Source organism: Lepisma saccharinum, unplaced genomic scaffold (assembly GCF_977018435.1).
Source record: "Lepisma saccharinum unplaced genomic scaffold, izLepSacc3.1 HAP1_SCAFFOLD_247, whole genome shotgun sequence".
NCBI classification, from domain to species: domain Eukaryota; kingdom Metazoa; phylum Arthropoda; class Insecta; order Zygentoma; family Lepismatidae; genus Lepisma; species Lepisma saccharinum.
Window position 1 is genome coordinate 275,504 of NW_028143013.1, and position 13,312 is coordinate 288,815.

The following is a 13,312-nucleotide window of genomic DNA, read 5'->3' on the forward strand; positions in this document are numbered from 1 at the left end:
TCAATCAATCAGTAAAGGAAATAGTTAATGAGAGAAGGAGAGAAAGCAAGAAGAAATATATATCTATTCTAAGAGACAGTTGCGGCGATTGGGTGTCAAAACTGGGGGGGGGAGCAGAAGGACACTTGATAGACAAGGCATAGCGTGAAGAAGCCATAGTGTGGAAGCAAAAATAGCAAAAAGTGACTGCCCCCCCAATCCTCCTTTATCGCCGCCACTGCTAAGAGATATGAAGGTGAATATATATTATTAGAGATATACAGGGTGTTTCTGTGACCGTGTTACAGACTTGCAGGGATGATGGAAGGGATAAAACCCAACAAAATGAGATATGGAACCCTGGTCCGAAAATGCCCCAGTCAAAAGTTACAAGCCAAAACCTTCGAAGGGCAGGCAACCAACCACAACGCGGAGGAGAACCGTTAGAGATGACTGAGGAAGTGGAAAACAAACACAGAAGAATCACTGTAGTGTCTTTAATGAGTAGTAACTGTAGTCATTATTACAGCAGTTGTTCAAAGTGACGCCCCCTGCCTCGATACAGGCATGACAGCGTCGCAATAAGCTCTGTCGCATCCGCTCTAATATCCCAGGAGTCGTTCGGACCAGATCACAGGCTGCAAGGATTCATGACAAAAGTTCCTCTAAATTACTACATTACTCACAGGTGTCTCGTAGACAACGACACTTTTGACATGACCCCACAAAAAACAATCAAGTGGGGTCAGATCAGGTGAACGGGCAAGTCAAGCAACAGGTCCGCCTCTCCTATCCACCGCTGTGGGAAGGTCTGCGTCAGAATATCACGAGCACCAGGTAGGAAGTGGGCTGGGGCCCCATCATGCTGAAACCACATGCGTTGACGCACGAGAAGTGGGACATGTTCCAATAACTCGGGGAGGATGTCTCTCAGAAACACAGTGTACACTGGCCCAGTTAATCGTGGCGGTCAAATATACAGACCTGTTAAATGTTCGCCGACAATGCCCGCCCACATGTTTATATGGAATCTGTCTTGATGGGCCTTCACGATTGTGGCAAGGGGATTTTCATCGGCCCATACATGGCTATTGCGACTATTCAGCATCCCTTCTCTTGTGAAACCGGCCTCATCAGTGAAAAGCACACATGCATGGAACTGGGGGTCGGCCACACAGCGCTGCAGCAACCATTCACTAAACACAAGGTGGGGTGCGAAATCAGCTGGACCCAAGGCATGGACACGCTGTGGATGGTGTGTGGATGGTGAGGGTGCAGCTCAGAACTTTCCAAAGAGTACTATGGGCCACACCAATTTCACGTGGCACAGCCCGTGTACTAATGGTCAATGGATGGTTTTCCTTCCACCCGATCCAGCACTGCTTCTTCAAGGTCGGGTGTCCTTGCAGATCTTTGTCCTCCTTGCTCGTGGAATTGAGGTCGCACTTGCCCAGTTTCCCGTAATTGTTGGAAAAGTCTAGGAAACATGGTGTGCGCTGTATGTCTGCACCGTGTATACGTGGTCCGATACGACCTTTCTGCTTCCCTACAGTTTCCATTTGCTCGTCCATACACAAACACCATATCAGCCAGTTCTTCTAGCGTATAGTCCATTGCACTAATTGCAGCCGCGACACTCGTGCTCCTAGACTACACACGTGGATTCTTTCCCCCTTTCTTTTATGGTTCCCCTCCGTGTTGTGCACGGTTACTTGCCCTTCGAAGGTTTTGACTTGTAACTTTTGACTGACGCTTTTCCGGACCAGGGTTCCCTATCCATTTTGTTGTTCCCTTCTATCATCCCTGCAAGTTTCTAACACGGTCACAGAAACACCCTGTATAAAGAAAAAGGTAAAGAGGTAAAACGAATACAAACATAAGAAAAAAATAACAAGATAGCAATTCTTTCATATTCCAAGGGGAATGACTTGGGTATGCCATCCCTCCATACCCCCCTCCGCTTCGATCACTGGTCTCAAGGGTTTTTGTTGGAAAAGCGCAATTCAAATCATATATATATATATTTTTTTTTAAGAATTAAAGTTTTTGACAAGCAAACAACAATTATAAGGCCGGAAAAATTCCGACCTTAGATCACCCACCCCGGGAATCAAACCCGGGTCTCCAGTGTGGAAGTCAAACACCCAACCGCGACGTACCAACTAGACACCCCCCCTCACACACACACGCAAACACCCCCACACACACGAGTAAACAGAACTGAAGTATCAAGAGTAATGTTACCTTTCCTTGAGGTTGGGAAGTGTTAGACGTCTTCAAGAGATTAAATCTAACACTGCCCCATGTAATGTTCCATGACTTGAAGACTTGTGAAAAATGAAACATAAAATATTAGAAATGATTGTGTCTGATGTGAGGCAGGGAAAGAGAAGTAGCCCCTGGTTGACCAGCATTTTTGGATTCCATTTAGGGGCATGTTCAATGTTACTGCCCTCCTGAAGTATTTTTTGCCATCCCCTTATGCCTCCTCACTTATATTTTTCTCTTGTCATTGCAAATTAGCCACATCATATGCCAAGTATCAGTAAAATGAGTCAGATGATATTTTCAACACAACACTCTAAACTTATAACTCATATAACTAATGATCCCATTGTTGGCCCAGATAAAAACTGAACAATTAGCAACATCCTGAACAGTTTTTGAAAAATTCTTCAACATTTAAAAAATTCAGCTTCGTGAAACAAATCAAAATTTTATTTCTATTTTGAAAATATATTTGACGACAAACCATTTTGCGTCACATATCATATGATATGGAAGCCCATAGGGAGAGCTTCAAATCGAGGCCATTATCAGATCTCTAGCTTAATTACTCGAGTTGTAATTTTGATATGTGGCAAAATTTAGCAAATTCAAGGGTCAGTAGCTTCAAAACTATTTACCATATTAATCTCAGATTTGGTAATTTTTCATTCTATAATGATATATGTAAACTCACGAATTGCACCAAAATGCGAAATAGTAAGGTAGAATCTGTGTAAGAATTGCATTGATTTGGTCTGGAGTGACTCTAGGATGATGTTGGAATGAAAGCAATGATCTAGGGATGTCTAGAAACTACTAAATTCAAGTGGCAGGCTGACGAACGATTCTTACGTCTTAACAATTTTAAAATGTAAACATACGAGAATCCTTTGTATCATAAACCCTGATTTCTTTATGATGTGAAGAATCTCTAACTGTAGAAAGGCTGATGCTGCTGTCTATGCTAGATTATTATTAGGTACTCACCTTGCAATGAGGGTTCCCAGTTTGATTCCTGGTGGAGACTACACAGATTTCCCTTCAAACCATATGTAGGTCCAGTCATCATTAGCCCATATGAGCATAAAATGAACTCGGAAAAAACAGATACTGTAGGAATTGAGAAGGTAAAACTCCTCCCCACCAATAATTTTGGCCTCAAAAATCTCCCCCCCACCAAAAATTTACGGGTTGGAGTTTTTGTTATAGCAAACAAAAGATAAGCAATTACTTTTAATTTGAAATATACTTTACTAAGAATAATATCGAAAACACAAATTAGTGTAGTTGTGAGTATTGAATGCATTCTCTCTCAAGAGATCATTAACAAATCAACATCAATACGCACAATTAAAGTAAAACAAGAATGCAAGAAAATTATAACTATGAAATCTAATTGATTTATATTAATATAAAGCACAAACAAAACAAAAATTTACACATAATAAAACCACTTCAACTATTACATAATTTATTAACATCCTTAACCAGTAACTAAAGGAATTAGTTAGCTGCTTTGAAATATCTGATATGCATAAAAGTAACAAATTAATTTCCTTTATGTAATTAATAATAATAGTAATAATAATAAAAGTAGTAGTAGTAATAATATTATATTTTAATTGAGTAATTTATTTTTACTTTTAATAATACACATATGTGGGGGAGGGGGGTTTGTAGATTAAGAACTTTTCCCCCCACCAGTTTTCAATGATTTCGCACCCAGGGATTCCCAGTTCGAGTCCCGGCTTTGTGAGTGGCGATTAATCAATTTCATCATATCGTCGTCACTCATCCTATCTTCGCGATTAACCAAGAGTGCCAGAATGCAAAGTAAAATAAACGAAATCGGTCGAATCCTCAGACGCAGATTGCTTTGAACTGCAAAATCAATGATTTTTGGACTCTTTTGTAGCCCCAGGACAGACATGGTTCAAGTATATAACCTGATGATCTAGTTCTCACAAGCTTAATTAGAAAAAATAATATATTACATAAATAATTGTAGAAATGTACATTTTAATCACTGTTTATTTATTTATTAGGGACTTCAGATTTTTAAGAGGATTTGTTTGAAGTCAGATAAGAAAGGAGCAAATCACAGCGAAATTACATTGGACAACCTTTTCACTTCGAAAGAAATTTACAAAATCATCTGTGAAATAAAGCAAACAAACTCATTTTTTCACTTACATATCTTTCAGAAAATAGAAGGATGTGAGAAATTTTCAGTTTTGAAGCGCCCTTGAGAACTTCCCTGTACAGTTGGTTACTGTTCACGCCAGCATTCTGTAAACCATCCCCTTTGTGTTTCTTCCCACACATGATATTGAGTTACAACATAGCTTATGTAGACACAAAGGCAAGCAATGAAAAGAAGCGGAAACAAGACTATGGCTGTCCTATCTTGAATTCCCCAAATTCCTTTGTCATTCCTCGTGAAGCACTCTTTTATAGTCACCATCACTTTCTTCAGCAGCTTCCTTTGCTTCACTGTCTGTGGGAGAAAAATACATACGCTCAGTGGTGCACATAAAAGTAATTTTGGAGAGGACAAAATTGATATATCTCTCTGTGTCTGTCTCGCTCGATCTTGCTGTAGGAAGTAGGCATTCTTTCGAAAGAAAACGTATCTGTATAGCATGTAGTGTATTATTACTAGACCTCGAATTTTTAGGTTCTAAAAAGAGGCTCTCAAAATCTCAAAATAGGTTCTAAAAATCCTAAAGTAGATTCTAAAAATCTTAAATCAGGCGCGAAAAATCCTGAAGTAGGTTCCAAAAGAAACCTAAAATGCTTCAAAATTCTTGAAAAATACTGATTTGGTACATCTTCAAAAAACAAAATTTCAAAAGAACCGTAAGAAATTTTAATTGCTACATGTAACAACCAAATATTAATTTTCTAACCAAATTTTCATTTGCTTACATTATTTTCAAAATTATCCATAAATTATTGTAATCCTATATTTGTGTTGTTAGCAAAAGTTACTTGTTGATCTGAAGAATGAATTAAGTATCTATAATTTGCTGCACAATACCAGGGTGGCTAGTCACTTAGAATTCCTTGAATTCCAGGAATTGTCCGTGAATAATTGGCTCCGGGAATTTTGCGTGAATTTTTCTGCATAGGCGTTAAAAATTCCAACTTTTATTAATCCAAATCTCATTGAATTTATATATACTGTATTTATAAATGCCGTGACGCTTTTCACAGTTTAGTTTGAGTTTGATTTGGTGTTTTAAGTCCACTTTATGCGCAGTAAGGCTAATCGGGACTGGACCTACAGTTTAAAGTGGAATCCGAACCACTTGTGCCTCCACCGGGTATCGAACCCGGGACCCCTTGATTACAAGGCAATGGCGTTACCACTGCGCCATGGGGGAGGCCCTTTTTCACAGTTTAGCTTTTACTTTTATCGAAGAAGGAAAGGAAAAGAAAGCTGCCTGGAAAATAAAGGGAAGGAAATTGACAGAAAATATGTTTCAAACACATTAGTAATTGTTTCTTTTGGTATCAAACCGAACAAATGCCTCTGTGCGACATAAAAATCCTGAAAACCTTAAACTGACAATAAAGTTCGGTGAATGATCCTGAATATCGAAAGTAGAGGAATTCTTAATGAAACCTACCTTACTGTCCTTCGAAGTAGTCCCCTCCCATGGCTATGCACCGTTGAGAACGGCTGCACATGTCCTGGAAACTTTTAGAAAAGTCTTCTTTCGGGATGGTGTTCAAGACCCTCGTCACGTTCCGTTGGATGTCCGGAATATCCTCAAATCTCTGACCTTTCAAAGCGATTTTGAGGTGTGGGAAAAGAAAGAAATCTGGAGGATTCAGATCCAAATTTCTTGCAATGCATTGCTACAGAGGATGAGAGCTGGTGTGTGAGGTACGACCCTGAAACGGAACGCCAAAGCATGGAATGGCGTTCTCCTGCATCACCCCGTCGGAAGAAGGCCAAGGCAGAAAAATTGTTGTTCCCTCGGGAAGGAATTCCTTGTGGATCATGCCATCACTGTAAAACAAAGTGATAAGCATCGTCTTGATGCGTGATTTTTACGCCTTGACCTTTTTCCGACGGGGTGATGCAGGAGAACACCCTTCCATGCTTTGGCGTTTCGTTTCAGGGTCGTACCTCACACACCAGCTCTCATCCTCTGTAGCAATGCATTGCAAGAAATTTGGATCTGAATCCTCCAGATTTCTTTCTTTTCCCACACCTCAAAATCGCTTTGAAAGGTCAGAGATTTGAGGATATTCCGGACATCCAACGGAACGTGACGAGGGTCTTGAACACCATCCCGAAAGAAGACTTTTCTAAAAGTTTCCAGGACATGTGCAGCCGTTCTCAACGGTGCATAGCCATGGGAGGGGACTACTTCGAAGGACAGTAAGGTAGGTTTCATTAAGAATTCGTCTACTTTCGATATTCAGGATCATTCACCGAACTTTATTGTCAGAGGTTGTATATATAAAAACCTTTAAAAAAGGTTTGATTTAGGCGCATATACCTAAAATAGGTTCTAACAAGCAAAATAGGTTATTTTAGGCACTATGAAACTTCATCAGTTGTTTCGTTTTTTAATGAAACGCTGACGTAACTTGTTATTTCTTATTTACCTAGGTGCCTGCAAAGGAAAAAATAGGTTAAAAATCTAAAATACAAGGTCTAATTATTACTCAACTTCATACCGCCAGTGTAAATATATATTTGAACCTCCATGATATTCTCATTAGAGCCAATCCCCCCCCCCCCTTACGGAGTATTTATCACAGCTCGCTACGACGCCAGGGGTCCCTGATTCGAATCCGGGCCTGGGTATATGTATTCTTTGTTAGTGTCCGTTCATCAACTTCATCATATCATCACCCATTCTCATCGTTGCGATTAACCAAAAGTGGCAAAAAAGCGGCGTAAAATAACCTAATTCAATCAATCAATTCTCATTAGATGCAGTCCTGGATACTCTCGCGGAAAATTCGAGGTCCAGAGACTGTCTTCGTTGATTCGTATTTCTTATTCACAAATGTTACGTACAAACGCGGACAAACATCTTGATTTTTGTGCAACAGATCTTGCATCAATTTTCAGTTTGCACAATTAATCGAATTTACCTTACGATACACAAACCTTAAGATTTGATTTCGGAGTCGAAATCTAGAATTTCTGGAGCCAAAGAATAAAAAACACATTAAATATTGGTTTGGAGTAATTAAATATTGGTTTAGAGTAAGTTTCCTCGCCAATGTGGAAAAGGCGAACCCACATAACGAATCGCACTTATCCTTCTTTTTTTTGATCCGGGTAGACGAATAACTCCCATTTAATTTAGAGTCAATATATCCAATTTTTTATTAAGTGTAATGAACAAACCATATGCAATAATAGGAAAATGGTGGTCCAATTCAGCTCTTGACCCAATCCAACCTTCCGAAGGGTTAATGCTGTCCATCGTTAGTTGCGAATAGAAGTTGGTTCCTTTTACCATTCTGTGAATTAAATTTTTAGGGAGGAGAGGTCGTAGAGGAAAGAAGTATTCTTGAGAATCTGTCAGTTTGAGATTAATCAGATATGTTGTCAACTATAACACTGATGACGTTTGAAACCACGATACGATACTTACTCCACGAACAGGTTTACTTGTAATGGAAATATTTGTAACTATTATTGTTTTGGGGGAAGATAAAGAGGGAAGGAATGAAAATGTACCTCTGTTATTAGAGTAATTTCGTCTAAGGTGATGGGGAAGTGTTCTGCCATTCACTCCCAATAATTCGCATCCTCTTTTATACAGTTATGTCTATTGCTAGTGTGAAAAATATTGAATTGAATTAGTTGAATGACCCAATCAGTGATAGGAGTTTGTTTCTTGATACTTCGATAGAAACTGAAGACCTGGAACCGATCTTCAATGCACGAACGAAGAATGCTTCAGACAAGGAAGATAAAAGCCGGGGGCTAAGGAGAGATAACGATGAAAATTAAACCAATGATAGAAAAGAAAGAGGACAAAAACAATATTGTGAGATTTGTGAGAAGGAACCTTCATACAAACGTTCAGTGTATGACAATTTTGAGCATGCTGTTTGTGACCGACACTCCGAAGACAGTAAGAGTTTCGGACAGTTACTAGTAGAAGTTGCCAAATATAAGCGCTCTAAGGCCGTCTTTTTTCTTTATGTATGGTTGATAACTCCATGGAAAGCCAACCCCATGCCAAGTGTTGAGGAGAGATGTCAGGTTTCCTGCATGTAATTTAAAATTCTATTTAATAATCAAGAATTTTTATGTAAGTTCTGTAGACGGGTAAATGATTGAAGAACACAATGTTATTTTAATGTTATAACACCATTAAGCCTTGTTTCCATGATTATGAAAAAAATAAATATGCTGACCAAGGCAGTAATTTATTTTATTAAAAACATAAACTAAACGTAACGTTTCAACCTTCTAGCAAACTTCAGACTCTGTATCAAGTACAAAAGTAACAAGATACAAAAACAGGGCATTATATATACACAAATATTACTCCCTCCAGACTATTAGAAAGTTGTTCTGGAACTTTCTAGCAGGTGGCTTTCCCTTGTCAACTGTACTTTCACCTAAAAGGCTAAACATATTTACTTCCATATAGAATGTGGTTGGGCTTTATATCTCAGCCTCTTTTTCCTTCATTTTCTTCCTTCTCCTCTCCTCTTTCTCTCTTGTCCTTTCCACTCTTTCTAACACCTTCTTCCATTCTTTGTTTAACTTCAGTCTCCCATTCCAGTTCATTGTGTCTTCTTCACCTTTCTTCTCTATTTCCTTGGCTTCCTTCCATTTTCTCACTAGCATTCTCTTCTCCCTTCCTATCTGCTTAGCCTCATCCCACTCTATGTCATGTCCTGTTTCTCTCGTGTGTTTAAATATCGCATTTCTCTCTCTCTTAAGTCGTACATCATCCCTATGTTGTTTCAACCTGTCTTTCAGCCTCTTTTTCGTTTCTCCTATGTACACACACTGACATTCTTTACATTTTACTTCGTAGATAATCCCTTCCTCTTCTCTCTTTTCCTTTTCCTTGTTTGCATTCTTCGCTATTCCTAAGATGCTTCTCCCTCCCTTCCTGTAAGTTTTAATGTTCGCTTTCCTAAGCATTTTGCATATCTTTTCTGTGGTCTTCCCCATACTCCTTATTCCAAACCTTCTTTCTTTTTCTTTCTCTTCCTCTTTTTCTTTCTCTTCCAATTCTCCCCTTCCTCTTTTCTTCCTTCTTCTGTTTATGTCCAGTCTATCCTGCTTCTCATAGCCATTCTTTTCCAGCTGTTTCCATAGGCTATTTATTTGCCTTCTTTTTCACATTCCTTCGTGCATATCGTAACGAACTGTAAAGTTCGTGGGATCTTACCAAGAATGTTAACCAATTAATCAATGGGTGATGTAGTCATGAACAGTTACATACAAAGACCAGGGAAGAAGCGTTTTGTACTTACAATGTAACAGGGGTGCCCATCCCCCCCAAGGCCATTGGCTCATCCTCCCAAAATCATGTCATGTGTCCCCCCCCCCAAAAAACCATATCATTAGCTCCCTCAAACCATATCGTAATCCCCACAAAGTACTATTGAAAGTAACTTTCTTCTTAGCTTTACTGAACACTATACTTGATCTGTCCCTCTTCCCTAACCAGGGGTGCCCATCACTCAAGACCGCCCCTATAATCGTTCATCATAATCCGCCCCCAAATAGTTTGGATGAATACGTATTAATTGATGTCTATTTGAATGCAATACCATGTTAAACTGTCCATATTTTTTAATTGTTTAATTTTCAAAAAAACTTAGAGCTAGCACATTGATTGATTAAATGTAGTAAATTAAATTATGTAAATATGCATATAAATAGTGTTTGTGAGTGGGTTTATAAAACTTACAATTTGAGTAATTAACCTTGGCAAACCAAATAACATGCTTCAGCCGTATGACCGATTCAGTTATTGTGTCACAAAACATTACAGAACTCTAGCTAGAAATGCTTAAGCTCAGGGCGATATTTCAAATACCTCCACCCTCCCCCCACGTTTTCTTGAATAAATATCATTATTTTAGTAAGGCATAACAATAATTGCTTGGGTTTTACCTTAAGGGCAAATTTAACTTGTTAAAGTCAAATTTTCCTGTGACAAGAAGTTAGAAAAGCTGATTCGATATATTTTTGTTTCAAATGATGCATCTGCTTTAAATTAAGCAGTATACCAACACTAAGCATTCACTATACGGCATATTTAAGAAGTGATGTTTATTTATGTATTTACTGCCCTCAACAGAGGTAAACCTCCAATTACAGACGGCAGGAAAAAAATACAATGGAAACAATACAATTAGCAAATATATAAACATACATCCACCGATAATACAATTAATCAATAACATAATCAATAATTAAATTAAACAATCTGACGCTTTCTCTTGTCTTTCACCATACATCTATATATAATTGTAGAATACAATGGAAAATAATGGGAGAATAGTGATACCGGAATGATTACAGTGTATTTTGTCATAATTCTGTTTCAATAATTTTTTTATATAGTGTGAATGGCAATGATAAATCTAAGGCCTGGTTATTCATTGAAAGCGTATTATACAAATCACACATTCTACTTAATGGGCTGCTTTTATATTTCTCAGTTTTGGGAATTTTCGGAATCAGTAAGTTTCGCCCACGTAAATTACTTTTTCTGGAATTGAATTGTAGTTGACTGAGGAAATAACTATTGTTTAACATACCGTTTACAGTTTTATGTAAGTATAAGTGATACAGAATGTTCCGCCTATTACAAAGGCTTTTAAAATTAAATTCATGCAGAAAATTTTGATATGGCACATTATATTGTACTGGCTTTTTATATTTTATATAATATAAATATAAATAATTATTAATAAATATAGAGAATATCGCTTGTCTTGTAATGAAACTATAGTACAAAACCTCATATTCACCTCAGTAAATCGCGAAACACTCATCCTCGTAACACACCAGTGCGAGCGAAGCTGGCACGAAATATTTTACATCCATTTCCTTGCAGGCTTTCAAGAATATTAATTGGGTGTCAATATTTTCTTAGGATACCGAAATATTTAGTTTTTTCCAACTTCTCTTTTGGCACATTCGGGGTCGAAATCGTGAGGATACCATAGCGCTAAATACAGTCTCCAAAATGTAATGTTCGAACTCTCTCTCCACTACAGAAATCCCTTGACAATCTAAGATTTAACGCTTTATCAAGAGCTTTCTATCTCCCCCTTTAAATTTAATACTCAATCGTCCCACCAAAATTTCCATGCCAATTTTAGACTTACTGTTGATATTGAAGAGTAGATATTGCCTCCTCCATAAAATTAATTCTGTCTCCACACCAGAATTTCCGCAACAGTCTAAGACAATAGTAATACACGAGAATTAGATTTCCCCCATTAATTTAATGCTCAATCCCCCTCTAACTAAAATACCCGTCATAATCTAAGACCTAGAGTTGGATACTGTCCCCCCAACGTTAAATTCAAAATCCTCACCCCAGAACCTACGTGTCAATTAAGGCCTAATATGTAAGAGTTGGATATTTCTATCTCCCCCCTTTCGATAATACACTTAAACACTTTATTTGCTTCATCTAATGGATTAAATGGTGCATTTAAGGTGTAAAATGATTACATACATTTTGGAAAATATATATAATTGTTGAATTTTATATTATTTGAAAAGAAAAAATCCCCCCCCCCCAAAGAAAATCTCGATGGCGCAGGCTGCGCCATAATCCTTTTCTGTGGGCACCCCCTGGAAAGTAGCAATTTTAGACACCAAATAGAAATTTGTTGCAATAAACACATTTTCTTGTCGTTATAGCTGTCAACGTTTGTTAGTTGGTTACCTTTGGTGACTTAAGGAACCGCCTGCGTGTGAAGAGCCTTTCCTCCTCCTTGTCGCTCGTACAGGCGCCCGTCGACCTCCTAGCGAGGATTAGCACGTAGATGTACTGCAGCAGCGCAAGGAAGAGGAACATGATGCACATGATCAGCCAAGCTTCCGAGCACGTCACCCCAAGGGAAGGCGGCGACGACGCTCTGCAAGAACAAGCCATCAATGATTCAAAAACTTCTTACAATAGATTTTCTTGACTTTAAAACAACAATGTGGGGTCGCGTGTGACTCCATTCCATGCTAAGCCTGTTCTACACAGCACTTTACACTTTAGTTCTGAGGGTGTTGTTGGAGGTGTAGCCTATTATATTTCAAAGTCGTACGGCCTTTTTGTTTTGAATGCTTGGGTCACATATGAATCCACGTTGTGATTAACTTGCCAGTTTTGTTTTTGAACAGTTTTACGTGCCGTTGTGTTTTAGTGAATGAAATTAGTTGGAAATGGTATATTCAAGACGTTTTGATTTCCTGGAGTAGAGAATGTAGATTTAAAAATACTCTTTCTTTTTAACTTTACGGGGAACAGATGAGAACGAGGAAGACTTGAAAGTTAACCAGAATGGCACCGTCAAATCTTCGATTGAGAAGAATCATCATCAAGAACGCTACCAGCTGGATGACTAGAGACGAATTGCTTTCTGTTGCCTTGAGAAGATTAGGAATGTTGTAACAAAGATGAATTCATACTTTATGAGTATTTGTGTTGAACATCGCAGTAATGTTTGCGAGGACTGCAAAAAATAAGACCTTAAAAACTTTATTTGAATATAATTTTTGGCTTCTATTGTGCCATTCTCTCTCTGATATTATATTTCAGAAATAGGAATTAAATAGAAAAAATGCTGCTTCTGTATCAGTTGTGTAATGACATTTTACTAGCAATGCCATATAATCATAAAGTACATGAGCAAATAGTTTTGCAATGCAGATATCCTTACAATTACTTAATTGAATATTACAAACTAAATTGATTATCTCTTGTTATTTTTTATGTAACTGCTTAAAATATGAGTACTTCTAACCTGCACTAGTAGTGAACTGACTCTTCGCATCCTTAGACCTCAATGCAATTACTTAACAAACATATAAGACACCACGTTG

At 38.1% G+C, this 13,312-nt stretch overlaps 1 protein-coding gene across 1 annotated transcript in view; it reads right to left on the minus strand.

Annotated features, from left to right (window-relative positions):
• Window positions 1-1,751: 1,751 nt before the first annotated feature.
• LOC145982545 (glycine receptor subunit alpha-1-like) overlaps window positions 1,752-13,312 on the minus strand; it is a 115,048-nt gene continuing 103,487 nt past the window's right edge. Inside the window, exons 8-9 of the mRNA XM_083116000.1 lie at window positions 12,162-12,354; window positions 1,752-1,814 (exon numbers count right to left, since the gene is read on the minus strand). Of these exons, the coding sequence (XP_082972126.1) occupies window positions 1,752-1,814; window positions 12,162-12,354 (256 nt within the window). The remainder of the gene's footprint in view (window positions 1,815-12,161; window positions 12,355-13,312) is intronic.